The 27,724-nt window shown below is 44.6% G+C and overlaps 1 protein-coding gene across 1 annotated transcript; it reads right to left on the bottom strand.

Annotated features, from left to right (window-relative positions):
• Positions 1-56: 56 nt before the first annotated feature.
• LOC100937641 (PRAME family member 20-like) lies at positions 57-16,135 on the bottom strand. Its single transcript, XM_024240194.3, is given in 5 exon segments — positions 57-205; positions 208-713; positions 3,101-3,724; positions 4,084-4,383; positions 15,995-16,135. Coding segments are annotated over 5 exon segments (1,527 nt in total). The 5' UTR covers positions 16,057-16,135; the 3' UTR covers positions 57-170.
• Positions 16,136-27,724: the final 11,589 nt, after the last annotated feature.

Below are 27,724 nucleotides of genomic sequence, written 5' to 3'. Positions count from 1 at the left end.
AAACAGGCCAGGCTTTGGACTGGGGAAGGGGAGCAAGGGGAATGAAGAAAGCTCCAGACAGTTCCCATGGAAGTTTATTTTATGTTCCTTGCAAACAACATGTGGCCTCAGCTGTGATTCCACCTGCCCTCTCTGACTTCTGTTCCCTGAGCCTGGCTCCTGCTCTTCATTCAAACTGCACCAGCTGCATAAGCAAGGGCAGCGGGGGGCTCCACTGCATGTCAGCCCGCTGCATGGCCTGCAGCTGCTTCTGTATCTCAGCCTGCAACTGGCACAGCTTGTCCTTGTTCACAGGACCCCAGGAGAGGCCATGCAGGTACATGCAGCAGTCAACTGGGATGGGATAGAGTACCTGCTTCAGCTCCATCAGCCCCATCGTGTGCTCCAGCAGGCTCAGGAGGCAGGCACTGGAGATGGGGTTGTCGGAGAGGCTCAGGGAACTGAGGTGGGAGCAGCAGCACAGGGAGGGCAGGAGGGCACTGAGGTGAGCATCCTTCAGCCGGCAGTGGTTCAGGTCTAGGTGCTGCAGTGTCCCTGAGACCTCTCTCAGCAGGGTCCCCAAGGGCCTAGGGATCATGTAGGACAGGTTGTTGCCACTCAGATCCAGCTTCTTCAGGCAGGTGGTATGAGGGCTCTGGGACAAGTAGGTGATGTCAGTGTCTAGAAGCCTGCAGTAGCAGATCTCCAGGGAATGCAGTGGGACCCACAGAGAGCTGAGGAGAGAAGGGTGGCTCTGTGAGGGGAGGGCCCAGGTCCCCCGCCTGGAACACCTATTTGTCCATGGAGGAGGCTAGTCCTATGGCCACCCCCTCATCAGGGAAGCCATTTACCAGCAGGGTCAGGAGCATGTCCTTTGGTGTCCCAAGGCCTGGCTCTCTCTCAATAGACCTACCAGGTCCTCCACGAACTCCTCCAACTCTAAGTTTCTCTTTGGTGAAAGGGAGACGCACATTATCCATACCCAATATGACCGCTGAGAGGAGCCACTTGAAAGAGCTTATGTGATAAGAAGTAACCACAGGCTGAGCCCATTATTCCTCAGGTTTGGGTTTGGGGAAGCTGCTGCTCAGGCTTCCATTTAAGCCAGGGCTGGGGGTCCTGAATGCCCTATCTTGAAATTTCTAGGAGACGTGCACAGAGTGGATACTGGTCCTTCAGGGCTCTGTACCCACCTGTCTGGGGCAGTATGGGCTCAGAAGAAGAGGCCTAACGTGTGCTGTCTCAGGATCTTTTCTTGGGGACCAGTATAACATTCAGCAGTGCCTGAAAATGTTTGTTGAGTAAATAAACATATTATTAGGACAGGCGCAATGGCTCACACCTGTAATCCCAGCACTTTGGGAAGCCGCGGTGGGTGGATCACCTGAGGTCTGGAGTTCAAGACCAGTCTGGCCAACATGGTGAAACCCCGTCTCTACTAAAAATGCAAAAATTAGCCAGGTATGGTGGCCCATGCCTGTAATCCTAGCTACTTGGGAGGCTGAGGCAGGAGAATCACTTGAACCTGGGAGGCAGAGACTGCAGTGAGCCGAGATCATGCCACTGCACTCCAGCCTGGGTGACAGAGATTCTGTCTCAAAAAAAAAAAAAAAAAATTAAAAAATTAAATTCATGGAAGGCCACTGTTTTGGACTAAGCTCCTGCACTAGACCTCAAAAGACCAGAGCAAACCAGAATGCAGTCACTTGTGCTAAGTGCCAGGTAATCAAACTGAACTTTGAAACTGGTCAGTTTTCCAAAAAACAGGAGATTCACACCAACCAGTCAGAAGGGGCCCAGGATGATAAGGAAGTGCCCTCTGTTTTAACCCCATAAGGAAAGTAACTGCCAACTGACCAATCTGCTTTTTGTTTTGGCTTTTTTCATCACTTTTATGCTTATAAAGCCAGTCTCTTCTGCTCAGCTCAACAGAGCTCTTATTCTATTTTATAGAATGGGAGGCTGCCCCAGTTTGTGAATCACAAACCTAAGCCAATTAGAAGACCAGGCATGGTGGCTCATGCCTGTAATCTTAGTGCTTTGGGAGGCTGAGGTGGGAGGATGGCTTGAGGCCAGGAGCTCAAGACCAGCCTGGGCAGCAAAGCAAGACCTTGTCTCTCCAAAAAAGTTTTTAAAAAATTCGCAAGGTGTAGTGGTGCACATCTGTAGTCTTAGCCGCTTAGGAGGCTGAGGTGGGAGGGTAGCTTGAGCACAGGAGTTTGAGACTGCAGTGAGACGTAATTGTGCCACTGCACTCTAGCCTGGGTGACAAAATGACGCCCTGTCTCTAAAGAGAAAAAAAAAAGCCAATTAGATCTTTAAACTAAATTTGTTGTAATTTTTTTTTGAGACAGGGTCTCACTCTGTTGCCCATGCTGGAGTGCAATGGTGCAATCATGGCTCACTACAGCCTCAAACTCCTGGGCTCAGGCAATCCTCCTGCCTCGGCCTCCTGAGTAGCTGGGACTAAAGATGCACTATGACCAGCTAATTTTTGTTTTTGTTTTGTTTTGTTTTTGAGATGGAGTCTTGCTCCATTGCCCAAGCTGGAGTGCAGTGGTACAATCTTGGCTCACTATAACCTCCACCTTTTGGTTTCAAGAGATTCTCCTGCCTTAGCCTCCCGAGCAGCTAGGATTACAGGCACATGCCACCATGTCCGGCTAATTTTTGTATTTTTAGTAGAGATGGGGTTTCGCCATGTTGGCCAGGCTGGTCTCAAACTCTTAACCTCAAGTGATCCGCCTGCCTCTGCCTCCCAAAGTGCTGGGATTACAGGCATGAGCCACCGTGCTTGGCCTTAATTTTTGTATATTTATTTGTAGAAATGGGGTCTCCCTTCGTTGCCCAGGGTGGTTTCCAATTTGGCCTCAAGCAAGCTTCCCACTTAAGCCTCCCAAAGTGGATTTTATTTTTTATAGCAACATGCATCTTTCCCCATCAAATATGTTTCCAAAGCAGATCCCAGCCATCAGCTGCATCTGAACCCTGGGTTCCCAGGCTGTGCCCACAATTCCATGAGCATCTAAGAATGAGCCCCATTTCCTGTCTTCTTCCCCTGTCCTGACCTCACTTGGGAGTATTCAGAGGACTGTTCGGACGCCCCTGCCCACCCATTCACCTGAGCACGTAATGTAGGTTGCCTGAGAGGTAGGAGTAAGACAGGTGCAGCTTCTGGAGGTGGCCCAGCCTGGTGAGCTGGGAGAGGAAGTAGCTGGAGGGCCGCTCACCCCACGAGGAGAAGGCCCAGTTGTAGTAGATGAGCTTGAGGCTGCGCAGGTTGAAGATCCTTCCCAGCTGTGTGGCAGATAGGTTTGGATCTGACAATGCCCAGAACCAGTCAAACCAGTCAAACACCTCCAGCTCCTGGATGAAATCCAGCTTGAGTGTCTTCAGGATCCCCAGCAGACTGTGGAAGGGCATCTCCTCAATGTGCAACTTCCTACAGCAGAGATGCAGAGCCCCGTGGCTCTGTTCCACTTTCGTCAGGAGGCTGGAGAGGAACTTATCTAACTTGAAGGGGCCTCGCAGGAAAAGATCAATGTGTATTTCCACTGCTTCCCATGGCTGCTTTGGTCCTTTTTTCGTGTTCTCTGCTGGCTTGGGCCTGGCCGTGGCCTGGGGCATCTCTGCCTTGACTGCTGATGGTAACCAAAATGGGAACTTGGCCAAGGCTTCAGAAGCCCCTTTACTGTGAACTTGCTCAGAGTCCAGGGTGAAATCCAGCATCCTCAGTTCTGACTTCCTGCGGGGAAAGGGGTGTGATGAGATGCTGGGGAGCCCAGGTAAGATGAGTGGCAGCAGCCCTGGGCTGCTCCCCAGGCCCCAGCACCAGTCCGCCTCGCCTCTCCTCTCCAATAGGCTTTTCCTCCCTCACTCAGGCTCCTTGCCAGCCCCTATTCCTCATACAGCTTGTACCACCACCCCTAGAAGGTAAAAAGCCCTCTCCTTAAAGCCTTGTAGCTGTACCATCAACCACTTAACTCAGAAACATATAGTTTCCCCACTTGTCCCTCTAGCCAATTTAACGCTCCCCAACCCTGGATCTCAGCTCACCCTCCCTCCGGCTCTGAACTGAGGTCTTGCTCCCAGCATCCCCCTTACCTGGGACAAGCCCTGTGGGCAGAAAAGGCCTCCAGCCCATTCACCACAGCTTGCAGGCTGTCTTGGTTGGGCCACTGCACTATCAGAGAGCCCAGACGGAGAAAGGGGAAGGGCCAGGCCTGCACCAAGGCTTTCAGAGCCTTTCTGTGCCCCTTGGCAAATGCAGCAGTGAGTAGTGGCGGGAAAAGGTTCACTGTGAGCTGTTCCAACACCAGTAGAACTGAAGCCTCATTGCTCAGCAGGCTGTGGGCTGCAAGTTCCAAGAGCCTGAGGGGTGCTGGGTAGTTCACCTCCATGGACCTGGAGCAGAAGAAGGTAGAAATCCTCAGAAGACTAATGGCTCAGCATCGCTCCCAGGCCAATGTGGGAGATGCAGGCCTTTCGCATCTGTCACAGAACCAAATGCTGGCTTCTCCCTCCATTCAAGACCAAAACCCCACAATTCAGGTCTTGTAAGCCTGAGACCCTGGAGCCCTAAGGCCCTGGGGACATGGGATCCAGAACCTTAGGGGTTTAGATCGATTCCTTGCTAGGCTGTAGAGGCTTGGAATTGACCCACGCTTTCCTCTTCTGCCTTCACCATTAAGATCATGAACACCTAACTAAGGACACTGTCCCAAAACTCCACATCAATTCTCCCAAAGCGTATGTAGATTCTGAGCAGGTCTCATCACTTCCAGTTTTACCAAGCCATTATCTCTTGTCCCCATTACTGCAGTGGCCTTCTAACTTGTCTCTCTGCTTCTGTCCTTGTGCGCCCTATGGTCAAAGTCAGATCATGACATTCCTTTGCTCAAAACTCTAGTGGCTTCATTTTCACTGTGAATACAATCCACCCTGCAGCTGCCCTCAGAGTCTAGCATCCGAGCGTCTCAGGGCCCACCTCCTGTCACTCCCCTCACTATTCACTCTGCACCAGCAACCCACACTGGACTCCATTTCTCTCCTCAAACACCAGCAACGCCCTGCTTCAGGGCCTTTGCACTTCCTGTTCCCTCTGCCTAGAAGTGTCTTCTCCCAAATATCCTCATGGCTGGCCCCCTTACTTCATTCAGGTTTCTGTTAAAATTTCACCATGAGAGGCCTTCCCTGACCACCCAAGTAGAATAGCACTCCCATCCCTTAATTACAGCTTTATCTTTCCTAACCTGATTTACAGCACTTCTTATATCACCACTTTTCTGTCTCTCTTATACACATACACAGACACACACATGCGCGTGCACATAAATGCACACAGTCGTATATTATCTGTCTCCCCTCTGCTAAATTATAAGCTCCATGAAAAATGGGGCTGTGTCTGCTTTCATTACTGCTGTAGTCTGAGTGATAAACATAGTTCCTGACATACACCAGACAAGCAGGATATATTTTAAATGCATTTCAAGAGCAAGTTTGCACAATAGACGCTTACCACAATCCCACTGATGGAGTTTAGGGTAATGTGGAATGGAGGGTTTTTTTCTGTGCTCTCACAGAGCATCAGGTTCAGGTTAGTTATGGATTCTTTCAACTGCCCAAATTCCTCCTTTTTTCTGCCCAGTGAAATGCGGGAGTGTGGCCCCATTCCATCACTTTCCACAGTCCACCACAGAGCAGGGCTTTGTGCAAGGAGGGGGATGTTCTAAACCTGCACTGTCTGATGCGGGAGCCCCAAGCCACATGTGGCTACTGAGTACTTGAAATGTGGCTAGCGTGACTAAAGGACTGAATTTTAAATTAAATTAAATTCTAATTAATTACAATCTAAATAGCTTCATGTAGCCAGATGCTACACTTCTGGATGGCACAGTTCTAGAATCTATGCTAGTCAGAGACAACAAACATTCATTCACAGTCTCACAAGCTATGAAATCTATTTGTATGAGGCCACTACAGCCTTGGCAACAAACTGGGCAAGGACAAAGGACGGTATAAGAAAGGACAATTATTGGCCAATCATACATTGGAAGCTATCTAGCAAAGGCTTAAATACTAGCAAATCAAATCAAAGGCCTGGCACACTAAATCTATAAATATCTCTTACAAATAGTGATCAAGTACGATTGAGCAAGAATGGTTAATGTTAGGTTTATTAATTATTAATGTCAATGCATTTGAGAAAATCAAAGAAGAAATAGAAGGGAAGGTTCTGAACCTGATATTTAGTAGTGGTGTTTTATAAACATTACTTTTTTTGTTTGAGACGGAGTCTTGCCTGTTGCCTAGGCTGGAGTGCAGTGGCACAATCTTGGCTCACTGCAAGCTCCACCTCCCGGGTTCACGCCATTCTCCTGCCTCAATCTCCCGAGTAGCTGGGACTACAGGTGCCCGCCACCACGCCCGGCTAATTTTTTGTATTTTTAGTAGAGACGGGGTTTCACCGTGTTAGCCAGGATGGTCTTGATCTCCTGACCTCGTGATCTGCCCGCCTTGGCCTCCCAAAGTGTTGGGATTACAGGCGTGAGCCACCGCGCCCGGCCAACATTGCTTTTAAAGTTAGAAACAAGATGAAGATGGTGTGGCCACCATGAGAGTGTGCCCTGCACCTTCAACTCAGGAAATGCACCTGACCAAGGGCCCCACCCGCTGCCCTTAGGAATCCCTGGCAGCCTTAAGGCCCAAGTCACACCACCACATGCTGCTCACCAACAATGACTGGGGACAGATCAGTTCCTGGGAGACAATGTGACAGACTAGTTCCTGGGAGACACCACTCCTCTGACAACCACCTTTGGCTTGAGGACTCCCTGATGGCTTTGCTAAATCTTCCTGAGTGCACACGTTTCTACCCAACCTTCCCTCCAGTTCTGCTTCACCAAACACAGCGATGTAGGTCTGTGGGGTCTCCATGCCTTCCCACTCACCCCTCAATGCCCCTCATAGGGGGCTCCCCTAGTAAAAATCCTTGGATGTTTTTCCATCTTGGTACCTGCTTCTAGCAGGACTTTGATGGAGTTCAGGATGTGCCTTCCCAAAATACAGCAACTTGGCATACTGAATATTTTAAGCTGAAGGAATTTGAGAAATGGCATGGGCAGGCAGGATTTTCTGACCTTCCCCTGTAGTAGGTATAAGACCCTCCTGTGCGAGGTGCTCCCCCCTATACCAGAAGGAAAGGCATATCCTTATTTCCAGAGACAAAGGCTTGCCAAGAGGGATCTGAACACAGAGGCCCGCTGTTCCGCCACTTTATTACATCTGGCTCATACTTTCATACTTCTTTTGTCTTATCATTATTTCTCCACGACTAATCAAAATTTTTTCTCTATATATAAACATATGTATATATATGTAATATGTGTGTGTGTGTGTGAGAGAGAGAGAGAGAAAGAAAGAGACAGAGAGAGAAAGAGAGGAGCTGTATCATGGGTATTTTTGTTGATGTCTGAATTAGAAACAAGCATGCACACTATCAACATTGTTTGGGAAAGTTGCAGCCAGTGCAGTAAGACACATAACAATAGGGTTGTCTAGGGCAATAAAAAGAGGCAAACGATTATGTACGTAGTGTAGGAAAAAAATGGTGTTGCGGCTCAGAATGTCACCCCTAAATACGGAACTTTGAAGGTGTCTCTCTGACTTTTCCCTGCCTTTCTGTGTGAGAGCTAGTCATAAAGGAATTCTCTGACCTTCCTTTCCTGAAAGTAGGCAGTGAGACCTCTACCCCATGTGACAGGTGTCCCGTCCTATACCAGGAGGAAAGAAATGCTACACAGAGCGGCCAAGAAGAATCTGAACGAACAGGCCTTGCTAAGTTCTCCCCAGCTTATTACCATTAGACCACAGGATTTTTGTCCAATCATACCTGTACATGACTGTTCATCTTTCATCAAACCTAAGCATAGATGTATACAGATAGTCAGGTGCAGTGGCATGCACCTGTAATCCCAGGTACTTGGGAGGCTGAGGCAGGAGGACTGCTTGAGCCCAGGAATTCAAGGCCAGTCTGGGCAATACAGTAAGACCCCAGTCTCTAAAAAAAATTTTAAATTAAGAACTACAGTTCTCCCTGGGTCTTTGAGTCTTCGTTTCTGAAGGTTCCTGTATCACGCAAAACTTTGATACATTTGTTATGGTGTCCTCTTGTTAATCTGCCTTTTTAAAGTAGGGGTATCAGCAAAGACCCTTGAGATGGGTGAGGAAAAGCTATGATTTTTTTCTCCTCTACAATGGAAAGCAATGGATCCTCTGTAATGTACCCGTCTGGGTTATCAGATTTGAGTCCTGTTCATTATCTTTAAGCTATTTTTTAACTTTATAAGTTGTAGGTAACTGATAGACATATAAATTCTGTCTGGTCTGGTAATGATTTTCTCCTAACTTCTACCTGTGGAAAATTTTGTCTCCATCTGAAATTCATCTCAACATCCCTTCATGTCATATAAATATGTGCTGTCTTAACTCTTCTTTAACATCTGCCTGGTACTTCATATTATATGAGTAAAATAAATTCTTTAATACATGTTCATTTTTATATCTGTAAAAAGTCACAATTCTACTTTTCTGAAAATTATCTTTTAACAATTGAAAGCTAAAAAGGATAAAATAGGAAACAGTTAATATAATTAATAGGAGTACTTCTGCTGATGTGACTGCACAAGAGTGCCCAGTATTTCCAGCAAGAACTGAGCTGTAAATGTATAATGGCAGAAGTAATGTAGACATATGAAATAAACCATTCACTCACTTTTTTTCTGTCATCTAGGGATGACAATAAATGTGAAAACAGTATTAAGAATTAAAAAATTAATGTAACGGAGTAAAATTAATAAATTGAAAGACATGTAAATGGACGAGGAGAGCAAATATTGAAAATATATAAATATTGTTATAATTAGGACATTTTAAATAATGTATAATTATGACTTTAATCTAGAAGAAATAACAAAAACAAAACTAAGAGAAGACTATTGGAGAGATACTAATGTGAAATTAATTTAAACTGGCTGGGCATGGTGGCTCACGCCTGTAATCCAGCACTTTGGGAGGCTGAGGCGGCTGGATCACCTGAGATCAGGAGTTTGAGACCAGTCTGGCCAACACGGTGAAACCCCGTCTCTACTAAATATACAAAAAAGAAAAAATTAGCCAGGCGTGGTGGTGCATGCCTGTAATCCCAGCTACTCGAGAGGCTGAGACAGGAGAATCACTTGAACCCGGGAGGCAGAGGTTGCAGTGAGCCGAGATCCGGCCATTGCATTCCGGTCTGGGCGAGACAGTGAGACCCTGACTCAAAGAAAAAAAAAAATTCAAACTTAAAGTTACTGGTACTTGAAATTATTCTGAGCCTTGAGAGAAATGTGGCTATGTGGCCTGAGTCATGTAATATGCAGCTGCAACTTCTACTTCTCTGATTATAGATCAACTTTCTTCCTTATTCTTGTACTATAGAAAATTAGGAAGACCTAACGGCACCGGATATAAGACCCCTTCAGATCACTACCTCTTCTCATGGAGTAACAAAGTAATCTTTCTTGGAATATAGCATTATATAACCAACCAAATCACTGTAATGAATGCACTGGTTTTGTATGGAAAACTCTGTAATCCTGCTAAAATTTCTCTGTCTCTGCCTACATAAGTGAAGCCTTAACTTCACTGCTTTGGAATGCTGACCCTGTTCATCTGGAGTTAGTGTTTCCTGGGTGGCTATACTCAAGCTTTGTGCGCAAATAAACTCTATATTTAATCATGTGTTCCGATCTCACTACTTAACATTAACACTAATATTACCATATGTTTACATAAAACAATATTATGTTGACCTGAGAACAGAAATCAATCCATGAAAACACATAGAGCAAGCTCTTCCAAGAGCTCATAGAATTATTGAAGGATCTGATTTTCATTATCCACAGAGCCTGACCATAGGTAGCTTAGGCAAAAAGAGGAGCTTTCTGGGAGAGGATTCCATTGTAGCTTACCTAACTGAAGAAAGCTGTCTAACAAAGTCAAGGCCTTGGCAGCAGGAGACCCTGTCTACCCTCTGTTCCCTACCCTTAGAGCTCTGCCCTAAACCCGGCAGCAAAAAACCCTCCAGGATGGTTCCCTGGCTCTGTCTTCTCTTGCCAAATGTCAAATGGCTATGAGAGAGAGAGATTTGTAAGATGCACCACCTAGGAAAGAAAAAAAAACTCCTGCCAATAAAACTGATACCTATGAAGGTAAGACCCATACTGATTTTTCTGAGATTTCAATCTCTGACACATCCATAATGAACAATGAGTGGGACTCCTTGGTTGGTGAATGAATAGTGCTAAAAGGTGGAGTACAGTGTTACAGTGAGAAGATAATTTTTTGGCCAATAAACATATAAAAAGGCATTCAATATTACTAATTAGAGAGACACAAATCAAAAATACAATGAGCTATTACTTCATATCCATTAGGATGGCTACTATCAAAAAAACAAAATAGAAAAAAATGTGTTGGTGAAGATATAGCAACATTGCAACCCTTGTACAATGCTGGGAATGTAAAATGGTCGAACTGCTGGGAAAACAGTAAGGTGGTTCCCCAAAAAACTAAAATTAGATCCAGCAATTTCAATTCTAGGAATATACCCAAAAAGACTAAAAGCAAGGTCTTGAAGATATATTTGTACACCCATGTTCACAGCAGCATTATTCATAACAGCCAAAAGGTGGAAGCAACACAAATGTCCATCAGCAGATGAATGGATAAACAAAACATGATATATAAATACAATGGGATATTAATCAGCCTTAAAAAGGAGGAAAATTCTGACACACGCTACAACACATATGGACCTTGAGAACATTAGGCTGAGTGAAATAAGCCAGTCACAAAGGACAAATACTGTATGACCCCACTTGTATTTCCAGATTGAAGATTATTTTAAACTGAAGACATTTTGAGATACAGCAGATGCAGAAAGAAGCCATTTCAGAGCTTCCCTTATCTGGCTACAGGCAGAGCCTTCTAAGAATGAAGTTGTCATAAATCCTCTCTTTAGGAGAGCTTCACTCCCAGACAGGGCCACTTGCAATGGGATGAGAAACTGTGTAAGCAAACATTATCACCAAGTGTCATACCTTCCATTTATTCTCCTAAAAGGCCGTTTATCTTTCCCATGGAAACCCTTTCTCCCTTCATCCTTTCCCCTACAAAGTTGGTGTATAAATCTCTATCTCTAGTTCTTCAGGGAGCTTCTCATTTAAATGCTCCCCCACACACGTAAAGAAATCTTGTCTTTTCTCCTGTTAATCTGTCTATTGTTTGGTTACTTTTTTCCCACTGTTAATCTGTTAATTTGCTCATTTGCAGCTCCCACACACTACTGGACCTGAGATGGCAGAGGAAAAGCTTTCCCTCCCAGCACAGTTATATCAGATGTCTACAATAGTCAAATTTATAAAGACAGTAAGAATGGAGGTTTCCAGGAGCTTGGGTGGGGGAGAAATGACACAAGACAGGGACCCCCTCTTAGGGCCTGGAAGCTCCCAAACATAAAAAAATTTAAAACTCTTGAGTTCCTCCAAGGGAAATTCTAGATATCTAGCTAGTCCTAAAAAATAAATAAGTAACTCAGGGCTGGATGTGGTTGCTCATGCCTATAATCCTAGCACTTTGGGAGGCTGAGGCAGGCAGATCACTTGAGGCCAGGAGTTCAAGACCAGCCTGGCCAACATGGTGAAATCCCGTCTCTACTAAGTGGTGCATGCCTGTAGTCCCAGCTACTCGGGAGGCTGAGGCATGACAATCGCTGGAACCCAGGAGGTGGAGGTTGCAGTGAGCCAAGATTGCACCACTGCTCTCCAGCCTGGGTGACAGAGCAAAACTCCCTCTCAAAAAACAAATACATAAAAATAAATAAGTAACTTGATAAACAAAAAGGTATCATGTTTTGCAGGGTCTTATTTTAAAAAAAGATAATAGTAGCCTAAAATAATTGCCAAGGAAATTAGATCCAAAGATGTTCAATTTTCCTATAAAAACTAAAAATAACATCTTAACATATATCTCTGAGTTGTCTTTCAGAAGCCTGGACCCTCACCAAATGCAACTGTTGGCTCATGGACCTTTGATAAGAGAGTTGAGGACTGAACTTTGACCACCATTCTTTGTTCTAAATTTCTTCCTGAGGGGGCCGGGTGTAGTGGCTCACAGCTATAATCTCAGCACTTTGGGAAGCTGAGGTGAGTGGATCATGTGAGGTCAAGAGTTTGAGACCAGCCTGGGAAACACGGCAAAACCCCGTCTCTATAAAAAATACAAAAATTAGCCGGGCCTGGTGGCACGTGTCTATAGCTCCAGCTACTTGGGAGGCTGAGGTGTGAGGATCACTTGAGCCTGGGAGGTGAAGGTTGCAGTGGGCCAAGATTGTACCACTCCACTCCAGCCTGGGCAACAGAGTGAGCCAAGATTGTACCACTCCACTCCAGAGTGCACCATTCCACTCCAGAGCCTGGGCAAAATCAATAAATATACACATGTTAAAGATGTTATTTAACTGGTTAGTGAGGAAACTGAGAAGGTGTTAAAATCAGTTCTAGGGAGAATCCAAAATAAGATCCAGAATATTGAAATGAATATGCAAATGGAGGTAAAATTGGCTTCCAGTAGGGAGAGAAGCCAATTGAATAGGACAAAATGTACATGTCTAGAGACAAGAATTATGTTGCAGTGCTATCACCAGTCTTCTAAAGTAGCTCAAAATAATGAAAGACAAGAGACAACCTGGAAGGGTTGTGATCCACTTCAGTGGAAAACTATCCTATCCACCTAGGATAGGATAGAATCCATCATTCAGCCAGCTCATTCATCCCAAGCCATACTAGATCCAAGTTTGAGTTCCATGAGACAGACTAAAATTTACAGGGCTATTTCATTACCAAATTCTAAAACATAAATTGAAAATGATGTCTCTAAAAATTAAACTACTGACCAATCTCACTTACAAATATCAATGCAATGGTACTGTTAAGACAGTTAATTGGGAAGTCATGAGGCCAAGATGTCTCCAGCACCTTGAGTTCCTACCTAAGCCAAACCAAAACCCAATTCGATGTAAAAAGTAAAATGAAATTTAAGCTTAACCAATCAGAAACTGCCAAATAACCTCTAACTAGGGACTTCCCACTTTAACCAATCAAATATGTTTTCTTCGTATTGTTTCTGTGAATACTTTGTCAAATTTCCTCTGTTGCCCCCTTTCCTACCCAACCACAGTGGAGCACTGAACTACTTGTGGTCTGGTGCTGCCTGATTCATGAATCAATGAATGCTAAAATAAAGTCATTCAAATTTTATTGTGCCTAAATTTATCTTTTAACAGCATCCAGCAGCACATGAAAATAATAATGGAGTATGAGTAAATGAGAAATATTAGTAATGCAAAGAGAGTCCAATACGAGCAAATCAAGTCACCATATATAATAAAATTTACCAAGTTAATAGGACAAAAGAGGGAAAAAAGAAACACCTTGGCCAGGCGCGGTGGCTCATGCCTGTAATCCCAGCTCTTTGGGAGGCCGAGGCGGGCAGATCACGAGGTCAGGAGATCCAGACCATCCTGGCTAACGCGGTGAAACGCCGTCTCTACTAAAAATACAAAAAATTAGCTGGGTGTGGTGGCGGGCGCCTGTAGTCCCAGCTACTCGGGAGGCTGAGGCAGGAGAATGGCATGAACCCGGGAGGCAGAGGTTGCAGTGAGCCGAGATTGTGCCACTGCACTCCAGCCTGGGTGGCAGAGCGAGACTCTGTCTCAAAAAAAAAATTGTAAAGATTATTATTACATATTTTATTTAAAAAGTAAAGATTCTTAATTATATTACTATCCTCGATAATCTGAAATTTGGAAAAGGATGTCTTAACAAAACAATTCATTTCTAGTTTATTTATAGTTTAGTGAAATTGAAAATAACTGTAAGGGGATTATTAAATGAACCATAATACATACAATATGAGGGAATATCAGTAATTATGTTAAATGGTAATAAATGTATTTCAAGTAGAATGAGATAATTTGGACAGGCTATTAATTTTTTTTGTTTTTTGAGATGGAGTCTCGCTCTGTCTCCAGGCTGGAGTGCAGTGGCGCGACCTCGGCTCACTGCAACCTCCCCTCCCGGGTTCAAGCAATTCTCCTGCCTCAGCCTCCTGAGTAGCTGGAACTACAGGTGTGCGCCACCACACCCAGCTAATTTTTGTATTTTTTTTAGTAGAGACGGGGTTTCACCATGTTGGCCAGGATGGTCTCAATCTCTTGACCTTGTGATCTGCCCGCCTCGGCATCCCAAAGTGCTAGGATTACAGACGTGAGCTGCCGCGCCCGGCCTTAATTTTTTTTTAAAGCATAAACAGGTTCACTGTGCAGTGTGCTTGATTATATTAAGATATACAGCTGGGTGCAGTGGCTCATACCTGTAATCCCAGCACTTTGGGAGGCCGAGGCAGGTGTATTGCCTGAGCCCAGGAGTTTGAGTCTAGCCTGGGCAACGTGGAGAAACTCCATCTCTACTAAAAATACAAAAAATTAGCCGGGCATAGTGGCATGCACCTGTAGTCCCAGCTACTTGGGAGGCTGAGGTGGGAGAATCACCCGAGCCTGGGAGGTAAAGGCTGCAGTAAGCCGAGATTGCGCCACTGCACTCCAGCCTGGGTAACTGGAGTGAGACCCTGTAACAACAACAACAACAACAAAACAACAACAACAGATTTACATGCCACAAGTAAGTCGTAAAGTAAAAACAGCAAGATGTTATTGGGGCTATTTTTCACTCTCCTCTTCAAAAAGTGCTGTAAACATTCTTATTAGTGCTCAGGTATTCCTTTTAACTGGCTTGTTTATATTTCTCTAGGGGCTGGGGGAGGGAGACTATGGGAAGTGTACTTGAGACTCCTTTTGTGGTAAAGTCTAAGTAGGCCTACTTCAAGTCTGAAACCTTCCAGCCAGATTAAATGATACAAACGTGGGAAAATAAAAAGAAAATGGAATTAAATGACCATTGAATCACTACCCAGGACTGTACATTTTAAAATTACAATAGTAACTCTTAACAGTTAACATTAAACAAGTGTTTAATATCAGTTTACAACCACTACTTTATTTAATCATCACACAACACAAAATTTAAAATGTCCGTAGTACCTTAATCCCATTTTACCACTGAGGAACACTTTGCTTGAGTTCGCAGGAAAGAACTGTTCTAAGTTCTTTTTTTTTTTTTTTTCTGAAATGGAGTCTTGCTCTGTCACCCAGGCTGGAGTGCAGTGGCCCAATCTCGGCTCACTGCAACCTCCGCCTCCTGGGTTCAAGCAGTTCTCCTGCCTCAGCCTCCCAAGTAGCTAGGATTACAGGTGTGCGCCACCACGCCCAGCTAATTTTTTGTATTTTTAGTAGAGACGGGGTTTCACCATGTTGGCCAGGCTGGTTTCGAATTCCTGATCTCAAGTGATCCGCCCGCCTCAGCCTCCCAAAAGGAGCTAATTTCTTAACACTACACACTGGTCTCTCCCCTGTGCAAAGTGCTCAACTCAAAGGGCAGTTCTAAAGACTAAATGTGAGGCTCTGCACAGTGGCTGATGCCTATACTCTCAGTGCTCTGGGAAGCCAAGGCAGGGAGATAGATGGCTTGGGGCCAGGGGTTTGAGACCAGCCTGCGCAACATATCAAAACCCTGTCTCCACAAAAAAATAAAAATAAAGATTAAATGTGCATCCAGTGCCTGCCATATAGTTAGTAGTCATTAAATGATAGCATTATTCTTAAATTATTAATATTTACTTGTGCATAGCCTGGGGTCCCATGTAGAGGTTTCCCAACCATTTTGTTCAATCTGTGTATTTCAATATTGTATGGGGCACAGATGAAAGTGGGAATGCCTTCTAATCTATGGTTCCGTAAGTCAATAAAGGATTAAGGCAAGAAAATAGAAACACTCACGGTTGAAAATTTATAACTCACCAGTTGGTGAAACTGTAAGTCAGGTTGATGTGGTAAGACAGTAACTGAGGAAATGGGACCATCCTAGTTGCTGAACAATGTTCTAGTTGTGAGTCCACGAGTGGCAATACTTTGGAATGGCTACTACATTCTGAAGAATGGCTCTTAGCATTTGCAGTCCAAAAATTAAATTTAGTCAGTATACAAATAATTATTTGGGCTCTTAGAGATTATTAAAATGAATCAAAATAACCAAAAGTCTAATCTTTAAACCATATTGTCAATTATGTATGTATACATAGAGATAAGCCTTTCCTTAGGGTGGGATATTACATCCCCTTATTGCCCTGGCTTTGAGAACTCATTATTGCTCCCACATTGCTCACTGGAAATCATTTCCCTAACCAGAGCACTTCTTCCCTGAATCTGCTTTATTTTCTGCAGCATTCGTCACTATCTGAACTTAGCTTATTTTCTTCTTGATTGCCTGTTTCCTTCCACTAGAGTGTCCAGGCTCTTGAATGTTTGTTCACTGCCATATCCCCAGCTTCTAGAACAGAGCCTGAAACATACTAGGAACTCAATACATGTTTACTGAATAAGTGAATGTAATCTGGAGGTTGTAAATCTAAGTTATATGGAAGTCAATGCAAACTAATTTTCCTCAACAGGTAACAGTTCTCTTATGATTGGATTTTCTTTACCTGTTTCTGAGAGTCAGTTTGTGCTCTCAGGAATCCCCTCTTAAATCTCAATTTGTTAGGCTTAAGCTGAGTTATAGAGTAACTTGATTTGACTTTTGGTTCCACATTAATCATTCATTAAAAGAAAGCATGAGCTATAGGAGGGTCAGCTGTGGAACAGGATGTGCAACTCATTCATTTCCTTATCCTTTTATCACATATTAGCATCTTGTTAGGTGTAGGATAGAGAGCTCTCTGCTGCCTCATTACTCAGTAATTACTCATTAATTAAAAAATGAAATAGCAAAATTTTAATAGTTTTTCCAGCTAAAGGAAAATGCCCTTGAATGAAAATAGCTCCATACAGTGTCAAAAGAAAAAAAAAAATCTCTATACTGTAATAAATTTACCTTAATGACAAAGCAGTTTAGAACATATGGAGTGGAAGGAGCATCTAATTCAGACTTGGGAAGTCCAGGAATGCTTTGCAGTGGAAGCAGTACAAAAGGTGAGCCCTAAAGGATGTGTGGGAATAAGCCTGAAGGGGAGGGGGAACAAATTTTTGAAGCAGACAAAAGAGCAGGCATGGATACCCGGGAGCAAGACAGAGTTGGGTCTTACTGAAGAACTAAAAGAAGTGGCTCACGCCTGTAATCCCAGAACTTTGGGAGGCCAAGGCAGGCGGATCACCAGGTCAGGAGTTCGAGACCAGCCTGACCAACGTGGTGAAACCCCGTCTCTACTAAAAATACAAAAATTAGCCGGGTGTGGTGATGCACACCTGTAATCCCAGCTACGCAGGAGGCTGAGGTAGGAGAACTTCTTGAACCCGGGAGGTGGAGGTTACAGAGAGCTGAGATCATGCCACTGCACCCCAGACTGGGCGACAAGAGTGAAACTCCGTCTCAGAAAAAAGTTCCATCTAGTGAGAACCGTTTTTTTTTTTTTGAGACAGGGTCTCGCTCTGTCACCCAGTCTGGAGTGCAGAGGCGTGATCCTGGCTCACTGCAGCCTGGACCTCCCGGGCTCAGGTGATCCTCCTATCTCAGCCTTCCAAGTAGCTATGACTACAGGCCACGCCTAATTTTTTATTTTTTTTGGTAGAGACGGGGTTGCCCAGGCTGGTCTCGAACTTCTGGGCTCAGGTGATCCACCTGCTTCAGCCCCTCGAAGTGCTGGGATTATGGGGGTGAGATACTGCACCCGGCCAATATTCCCTATTTTAAATTAACAAGCCAATAAAGTATATTACAGTCATATCTTTAAAATGTAAAACATAACTCCTTACGAAGGGAAGCAGATCAGCCCTGGATGTTTTTATTTATTATTTGTTTATTTTTTTAGATGGAGTCTTGCTCTTGTTGCCCAGGCTGGAGTGCAGTGGTGTGATCTCGGCTCACTGCAACCTCCACCTCCTGGGTTCAAGCGATTCTCCTGCCTCAGCCTCCCCAGTAGCAGGGATTACAAGCGCCTGCTACCACGCCAGGCTAATTTTTTTTTTTTTTTGTATTTTTAGTAGAGACAGGGTTTCACCATCTTGACCAGGCTGGTCTTGAACTTCTGACCTCAGGTGATCCACCTACCTCGGCCTCCCAAAGTGCTGGGATTACAGGTGCGAGCCACTGCGCCCAGCCTGGATGTTTTATATTCTGCAGTTTGGTTCTGGTTAAATAGATGAGGCTTTAGTGATGAACAGTTTGGTATTGGAGTTTTGGCTCTACACTTACTGGCTGCATGACAGTGGACATTTTACTTAAGCTAAGCTTCAGCTTCCTCATCCATAAACTGAGGGCAGTAACAGAATCTACCTTCAGGGGGCGTTCAGAAGAGAGTCTTTCCTCCTGTTACTAAGTCCTCAGGATGCCTACTCCTATTCTCTAACTCGGCAATCTTCCTGCAACCCTCTGGCCTCAGAGATTCTCTTTCTGTTACAAATCAATAAAGTAACCCTATCTCGTGATGTTAACCCCAAAGATATTTTAAGGAGGCAACAGGTTACCGTTAAGGATAATAACCCTTCCAAGGGAGAAACCATGTTCTAACACAACGGTAAGGGAGCGCCCCCGTGGGGGTGATCGTTTGAACTGACCTAGTATTCCAGGGAAGGATAGAAGGGCCCTAAAACAATTAAATGAACATTACATCAGCAAGGGAGTTCTCGGAGCCTCCGTGGACAGCCTCACTTCAGAGCCGGTGGGATCCTCTTCCAAGTCACAGCTGGGAACCCAGGGTCACAGAGGTGCCCTCCGGGAGCTCGCTTGGATGAGCCCAAAATGGCTGGCCGCTGTTGCATGCCGTGGCCCAGCGTATCCGGCTGAACCGGAAGTTCGTTCCTGGCCGGGCTTTGCGGGCTGCGAGCTTAGTTTCCAGAGATTAGATGTGGTGGCCGGGCGCGGTGGCTCACGCCTGTAATCCCAGCACTTTGGGAGGCCGAGGTGGGTGGATCACGAGGTCAGGAGATCGAGACCATCCTGGCTAAAACGGTGAAACCCCGTCTCTACTAAAAATAGTAAAAAATTAGCCGGGCGTGGTGGCGGGCGCCTGTAGCCCCAGCTACTCGGGAGGCTGAGGCAGGAGAATGGCGTGAACCCGGGAGGCGGAGCTTGCATTGAGCCGAGATCGCGCCACTGCACTCCAGCCTGGGCTGCACTCCAGCCAGGGCAACGGAGCGAGACTCCGTCTCAAAAAAAAAAAAAAAAGAGATTGAATGTGGCGAGGCCCTTCAGGGCCCAGGCATGGAGCCCTGTACTGGGTATTCATAAACCATTTCTGCAGGCTAGGCTAGGTTGGCCCTGAAAGGCCCAGGAAGCTGGGAGAGCCAGTGAGAGACATGATGGACTTGTGGCAGGGTGAGATGTGCCCCTTCCTCCTCCTAGGACTGGACGCAGAGAATTTGTATAAAGCTCTTCACTAACCGGAGTCTTAATTAAAGGAAAGAATTAAGGAAAGCCCTAAAGGATCTATGGGAGTGGGTATCTCCACCGTGGCCTTGGTCTCAGCCATTCCTCTTTTTTATTTTTTTGGGACAGGGTCTTACCCTGTTGCTCAGGCTGGAGTACAGTGGCACAATCTTGGCTCACTGCAACCTCTGCCTCCTGGGTTCAAGCAATTCTCCCACCTCAGCCCCCCAAGTAGCTGGGATTACAGGCGCGAGACACCATGCCTGGATAATCTTTGTATTTCTTGTAGAGATGAGGTTTCACCATGTTGCCCAGGTTGGCCTCGAACTCCTGAGCTCAAGCCATCCACCCGCCTCGGCCTCCCAGAGTGCTAGGATTACAGGCGTGAATCACTGCGCCCAGCCTCAGCCATTCCTCTGGGGGTTTTCTTACAGCTTAGGAGTTATATGGCAACACAAGCTGCGATCTAAAGTCATAGGCTCGGTGGCTCATGCCTGTAACCCCAGCACTTTGGGAGGCTGAGGCGGGTGGATCACCTGAGGTCAGGAGTTAGAGACTAGCCTGGCCAACAAGGTGAAACCCCGTCTCTACAAAAAATACAAAAATTAGTCTGGTGTGGTGGCGTGCACCTGTAATCCCAGCTACTCGAGGGGCTGAGGCAGGAGAATCTCTTGAACCTGGGAGGCGGAGGTTGCAGTGAGCCGAGATCGCACCACTGCACTCCAGCCTGAGCAACAGAGCAAGACTCCCTCTCTAAAAATAAAGTCACACAGATCTGTGCTAAAATCCTGGCTATGTGTGATTTTGGTAAGTTACTCAAGTTTTGTAAACCTCCTATTTTTACATCTAAAATGCAGAAAGAAATTGTATCTGTTTTAGAGTTATTGTTACAAAATACATACACCACAGAGCACAGAGCCTTGTGCCAAGTGCTCAGTTGACACATGTGCTTTTAACATTATGTGTGTTGATGCAAACTCTTTTCTACTTTGCTTTATCTTTGTCCTAGTGGCATACGGCACCCTCTTGGCAAACCAGCTAGGCCAAAGCAGAAAGATTCATCACAGACTGAAAACTCTTTTATTTTAGGAGAGGATAAATAAGTTGGTTCACATTGTGTTACAAAGGGCAAAATAACATTGTAAGGTAGATTGTCACCATAGTTTAGGGCCTTTAGGTTCACAAAAGGATTTCCAGGGGAAGAGCCATCAAAATGAAACAGTGGAGCTAAGGAGGAATGAGCCCCAAGAAGAGAGGATAAACATTGCAGGCAAGTGGAATGTGTGAGAAGGCCCTGAGATGAGCTGGAGCATGGCAGGCTTGGAGAACTGAAGTCAGCCCTGTTTGAACTGACTTATTAATGAAGGAATGGAGAGAAGTCTGGATATAGAGGAAAGCAGGCCAAATCTTCTATGGCCTTGTAAGTCATGTTAAGGAGCTGTCATTCAAATTATCCTTCCTGATCATGTAGTTGTAATGTATGCATTAGGTTAATAAATATGTCTTAAAATATAGACAACATGGAATTAGCAAATTACAGCTACTTCATATGGTAATGAGGCCAGCTTTCCATAGAATACCAGGTAAAGTGACATCTCAGTTTTATACATGATGTGGCATGAAGAAATGCCCTACTTTAAGTGGTTGGTTGTGGCTTTTTCGGGAGTCCCCTTAGAGAGGATCTCAGAGGTATCTGGATAAAAATCTGGCTTGTAGCTGTTATTGCTAATTTAGCCTCATTCAGCAACAGTTTTGAGGATGTATATCCCACATGCTGCACTACAGAAAAGGAGAGGGAATGGGAGATACAATTTTGCTTCCTGAGAGAACCTTTCTGTCATCTTACTTCAGGTATTGGCAGCAGCATCTAAACCACTGTGATTTCACATGGACAAGACAGAAACACAGTGGTTATGAGTGGGTTTTTTTCATGGGGTCAAGCTGCTTGGGATTGAAACTTTACTCCCAACGAAGTTATTTGAGTAAGTTACCTAATTTATTTGACCCTTTTTTTTTTTCTGAGACGGAGTTTCGCTCTTATTGCCCAGGCTGGAGTGCAATGGCACGATCTCAGCTCACCACAACCTCCGCCTCCCGGGTTCAAGCAATGCTCCCGCCTCAGCCTCCCAAGTAGCTGAGATTACAGATACACACCACCACGCCCGGCTAATTTTTGTATTTTTAGTAGAGACGGGGTTTCACCATGTTGGTCAGGCTGGTCTCGAACTCCTGACCTCGTGATCCGCCTGCCTCGGCCTCCCAAAGTGCTAGGATTACAGGCATGAACCACCATGCCCAGCCTATTTGACCCTTAATTTCCTCATTTATAAAATGGGAACAGGAGTCTCTTGATCATGAAGTCGTTAAGAGGAGTTAGTAAGATATTTCACAGCTAGCCCTACCCTAATGCCTGGCACATAGTAAGATCTCAATATATCCTATTCATTATGATTATTAGTATTTTGCATCTTTTAATCTTTCACTTTTTTTTTTTTTTTGAGACAGAGTCTTTCTTTGTTGCCCAGGTTGGAGTGCAGTGGTACAATCTTAGCTCACTGCAACATTCACCTCCCAGGTTCAAGCGATTCTCTGGCCTCAGCCTCCTGAGTAGCTGGGATTACGGGTGTGTGCCACCACACCCGGATAATTTTTATATTTTTAGTAGAGTTGGGGGTTTCACCATGTTGGCCAGGCTGGTCTGGAACTCCTGACCTCAGGTGATCTGCCCGCCTTGGCCTCCCAAAGTGCTGGGATTACAGGCGTGAGCCACCACGCCCAGCCAATCTTTCACATTTTTAAAAGCGTATGATCACTAGAATTTTACAGCTTTGCTAAAGTGAATATTATAGAATCAGAAAGCTGTACTTGGTAAACTTTCCTGGCATTAATTTCAATTCTCTAACTTATTTCTTTAAGGCATTCTTTTTTAAAGCCTCTTTTAATGGAGACACAAAAGTAGGAAAAAAATATTACAACAGATCCCATGTACTCATAATTCAGCTTGAATAATTATTCTTTGCTGATTCCTTTGTATCCACACCCACACCCTCCTTCCTCCATATAGCTCCATTTGCAAATATTTCATCTTATCACATGTAAAAAATTTTAATACTTCTGGCCGGGCACAGTGGCTCATGCCTGTAATCCCAGCACTTTGGGAGGCTGAGGCAGGTGGATTACCTGAGGTCAGGAGTTCAAGACCAGCCTGGTCAACATGGTGAAACCCCGTCTCTACTAAAAATACAAAAATTAGCCGGGCATGGTGGCATACCCCTGTAACCCTAGTTACTTGGGAGGCTGAGGCAGGAGAATTGCTTGAGCCCAGGAAGCAGAGGTTGCAGTGAGCCAAGATCATGCCACTGCACTCCAGCCTGGCCGACAGAGCAAGACCGTTTCTCAAAAAAAAAAAAAAAAAAAGTTTAATACTTCTGAGTATCATTAAATATCCATGCTCAAACTTTGAATCATCTCATAAATTGTCTATTTAGATCAGGATCAAAACAAGGAACACATTGTGATTGGATGTATCTTTACAATTTTTGAATTGATTTTGTAATTTTAATATGTATAGATTCAGTCTTTTTTTTTTTTTTTTTTTTTGAGATGGAGTCTCGCTCTGTCACCCAGGCTGGAGTGTAGTGGCACAAACTCGGCTCACTGCAACCTCCGCCTCCTGGGTTCAAGTTATTCTCCTGCTTCAGCCTCCTGCGTAGCTGGGATTACAGGTGCGTGCCACCACACCTGGCTAATTTTTGTATTTTTAGTAGAGACGGGGTTTCACCATGTTAGTCAGGCTGGTCTCGAACTTCCGACTTCATGATCTTTCTGCCTCGGTCTCCCAAAGTGCTGAGGTTACAGGCGTGAGCCACCGTGCCCGGCTAGATTCAGTCCTAACCTGGCTGCAGATACCATCTCTTCCCCTTCTTCTTCATTTTCCTTTACACGACTTGTTAATACCTGTCATATTTGTGTGCCTGGTGTATTGTCTCTCTACCTGCCAATCATAACACAAGCTTCATAACAGCTTTATAAGAAAACTGTGGAGGAGGCAAAAATCAGAATGTGTTTAATCAGTGTTCTCTTCTAACATAAGTGATTTTTCTCTTGGAACTTTTTCTTCTTGAGAGAGTGTGGGAGAGAGGTGTTACATTTATTTTTAATGATGATTGTTCTTTTCTAAGCTGAAGGGATTTATTCAAAGTGATAGGCATAGCAAGTCTTATGATGAGATTTTTTTTCAATGATACCAATCAAAATTCTAGCCTCCAAAATCAACTCTGGCAGGATTAGAAAAGGAAAACGGAGAAAAACATGTCTGTGGAGTGAGGGGGGCTGTTTGGAACTAGGATGTGTGGCATGGAAGTTTTGGCTTGGAGCAGGAAGTAGACTAGTGTCAAAGACACAATACATTAGACAATTAAGGAGAAGATATTATTCAGGTTATTGCAGTAGAGAGAGCACCCCAGATCCAATGGCTAAAGTGTCTCAGCACAGTGGTTCTACCTTAGACTTTTATAGCGAGGGGTAAACAAGTTGCAGATGGTGTTGTTTTCCAAGTAGGGGACGTCTTGGTTATCTGAACGTCAAATGTGTTCTCTGCGGTTAGTTTCAGTGGGATAGACTCTTCTAATCTGCTAATCAATCAAAGAACAGGAGGTTGGAGCATCTGGGTCTAACCTTGTGAGCAGGCTCAGGCAAAAGGGACTGTTTGGCTTTGCCAAAGGAGTCATCTTTGACTCATGGAAGTTGTGAGAAAGCAGATAATGAGTCTTATGTAAGTCATATGGGGAAGAGTAGTTCTTTGAGATAAACTCTTTCCAGAAACACAAAAGGATTTTTTGAGGGGGGGCAGGGAGTGGTCTAGAAAACAAAAGGATGGGGGTACTTCCTAGCCATCACTGTGTCCTGAGCGCACAGGGCTCAGGTAAAGTTCAACCTTGTCATGAGGCTGCCTATTGGAGGACAGAATAGGTGGCGGGGGGTGGGGGGGACTGCTGGAGTTTCACTGCCTTGGCACAAAAAGTGCCCCCAGAACTCAGTGTTCTGAATCAGGTGTATTCAGGTATAAAACCAGGGATGCAGTTTAAGCCCTGGCTTGTGCTGAGCTGAGAAAAAGTGGAGAATGGTCTCAAGGGAGTTGCTTTCTCATCCTTTTACCTCTAAAGCACAGAACTGAGCAGTTACAGTCTGATAGTCTCCCCTAAGACTGCTTCTCCTAAGAGGCAGAAGTTGAAGACTAGTCCTGAGTGTTTAGTAGGGTGGGCAATGACTGTTTTTTCTGGTGCCTTCCACCCAAGGGCTCATCCACTCTATATCCCCTCAGCCAGTTGGAGATGACAGGGTTTGGTGTCTGGTCTTTATCCATTTCTTTGCCCTATATAAGAGCCTGCTGTAGAGGGAAATAAGCTCAGCCATTTCAAATGCAAAAGAGCATACAGGATTAAAGATGCCACCAGAAGCAAATACATTAGAAAATAGGAACACAGAACTTAAAATTAGCCTAAATAAGCATATTAACAGGGGTAAAGGGTGCTTTAAAATAAAATGAGAAAATAAGAGAATTAAGCAGAAATACCCATACAGAATAGCTGAATCAAAAAAAAAAAAAAAACACTGCTATGGGGAAAATGGATAGAGCAAGGAACAAATGAGTGCATTTGAAGAAGATGTTGAGTAAACACGTTGGAAACCAGGGTGACAAACTGTCCCAGTCTGCCTGAGACTGCGGGGTTTTGAAGACATGGGACTGTCAGTGCTAAAACCAGGAGAGACCCGGGCAAACCAGGACAGCTGGTCACTTTTGAATAGACATAAAGAATATAAAAGCAAAACTAGGAGCAATAGAGGAAAAGAAGTGCAAACATCCAGATAATTGTGATCCCAGAAGGACAGGAAAATGAAACAGAGAAGAAATACTTGAAGAAATCATGGAGACACCTTTTGTAGATTAAAAGGAGGATTCTGGTTTCTGGTCTGAAATGTAAGAAGCTTGGAAGTCATCACTCCATCCTAACAAGTAGTAAGCTGAACAAACTGAAAAATCAGTTCTTCTTAGATTCGCAAGAGAAGTGAGGCCACAGGGCAAACTGTTTCCCCCCAAATTGAATATACAGATGGGCAGATATAGAGAATTACAATTTACCAGAGCAGAAACCCATAAGCAGGAACCTCCACAGGAGTCAATGCTGGGTAGAGAAAACTGAATTGTAATTGATGAATTACTGGAGGCTCAGTGTAGATATATCTGAGTGATAACTCCAGGGGGACCCAGCTATTGGGTGGGCCTCACTTTTCTGAGTTTTACTTCCTGAAGCTCTACCAGTTCTCACAGTAAATATCAGAGAGAAACCTCAGGCTTTGGTAGAGGGAGGAAAAATGATTTTGAAACATTCCAGATAAATCTGTTTTTTTTTTTTCTTTTTTTTTTGAGACGGCGTCTTGCTTTGTCGCCCAGGCTGGAGTGCAGTGGCGCAATCTGGGCTCACTACAAGCTCCGCCTCCCGGGTTTACACCATTCTCCTGCCTCAGCCTCCTGAGTAGCTGGGACTACAGGCGGCCGCCACCATGCCTGGCTAATTTTTTTTTTTTTTTTTTTTGTATTTTTAGTAGAGACGGGGTTTCACTGTGTTAGCCAGGATGGTCTCGATCTCCTGACCTCGTGATCCGCCTGCCTTGGCCTCCCAGAGTGTTGGGATTACAGGCATAAGCCACCACGCCCAGCCAATTCTGTTCTTTTTAAATTACTTTATTATTATTATTATTTTGTAGAGACAGGGTTTTGCCATGTTTTCCAGGCTGGTCTTGAATTCCTGATCTCAAGCAGTCCTCCTGTTTCAGCCTCCCAAAGTGTTAGGATTACAGGCATGAGCCATTGCACCTGGCCAGTTCTGTTCTTCACAAGATCTTCATTGAAGAGAGACTACAGTAAGTCCTCAATGTCATCACTAGGTTCCTGGAAACTGCAACTTTAAGCAAAATGACATACATATGGCCTTGAATAATGTCCATTTGTTCAATGTCATTTCCTTATAATGGTGATGAGGAAAAAAAGTTGGTTTTGCTTAAAGTCATAGTCAATAGTTTCCAAGAACCTATTGATGTTAAGTGAGGACTTACTGTATTTAACCAGAACCTAACCATGTTAGGGTTTTATCAGAGCCTAATGACCTGGAAGAAGAGAAAATCTCAGCTCCAGCTGGCTATAGCCATCCTTTCCCACCTAACTGGGGAGAAGAACTGGGAAGCACCTGTGAAGTTCACAGTCCAGAGGCACAAGCTCACTAAAAGATCAAGACCTAGTCGTGGAAATACTGACTGCTTTCCTCCCCTCACACCTTACCATATTACTAAAAGCCTATTTATTGCAGTTCTTTTTATCCCATACATCATGTTGGGCTATCAAGAAAAAATTATAGGCTGGATGCAGTGGTTCACACCTGTAAATCCCAGCACTTGGGAGGCTGAGGTGGGTGGATCACTGAGGCCAGGGGTTCAAGATCAGCCTGGCTAACATGGCGAAACCCGTCTCTACTAAAAATACAAAAAGTTAGCCGGGCATGGTGGTGCACGCCTGTAATCCCAGCTACTCAGGAGGCTGAGGTAGTAGAATAGCTTGAACTCAGGAGACAGAGGTTGCAGTGAACTGAGATTGTGCCACTGCACTCCAGCCTGGGTAACGGAGTAAGACTGTGTCTCAAAAAAACAAAACAAAACAAAAACCCCCAAAATATATAAAAACTCATACAACTCAACAGCAAAATCAAAACAATTAAAAAATGGATAGGCCGGGCGCAGTGGCTCACGCCTGTAATCCCAGCACTTTGGGAGGCAGAGGCAGGCGGATCACAAAGTCAGGAGTTCGAGACCAGCCTGGCCAACATGGTGAAACCCTGTCCCTACTAAAAATACAAAAATTAGCTGGGCATGGTGGCGGGTGCCTGTAGTTCCAGCTACTTGGGAGGCTGAGGCAGGAGAATTGCTTGAACCTGGGAGGCGGATGTTGTAGTGAGCCAAGATCGTACCGTTGCACTCCAGCCTGGGCAACAAGAGCAAAACTCCATCTCAAAAAAAAAAAAAAAAAAAAAAGTATAAAGGACCTGAATAGACATTTTTCAAAAGAAGACATATAAATAGTCCAGAGATACATGAAAATATGCTCAACATCACTA

Source organism: Pongo abelii, chromosome 23 (genome assembly GCF_028885655.2).
Source record: "Pongo abelii isolate AG06213 chromosome 23, NHGRI_mPonAbe1-v2.0_pri, whole genome shotgun sequence".
In the NCBI taxonomy this organism is placed as follows: Eukaryota; Metazoa; Chordata; class Mammalia; order Primates; family Hominidae; genus Pongo; species Pongo abelii.
Note: the sequence above shows the minus strand (reverse complement) of the source record. Positions and strands in the feature narration are given on the sequence as shown.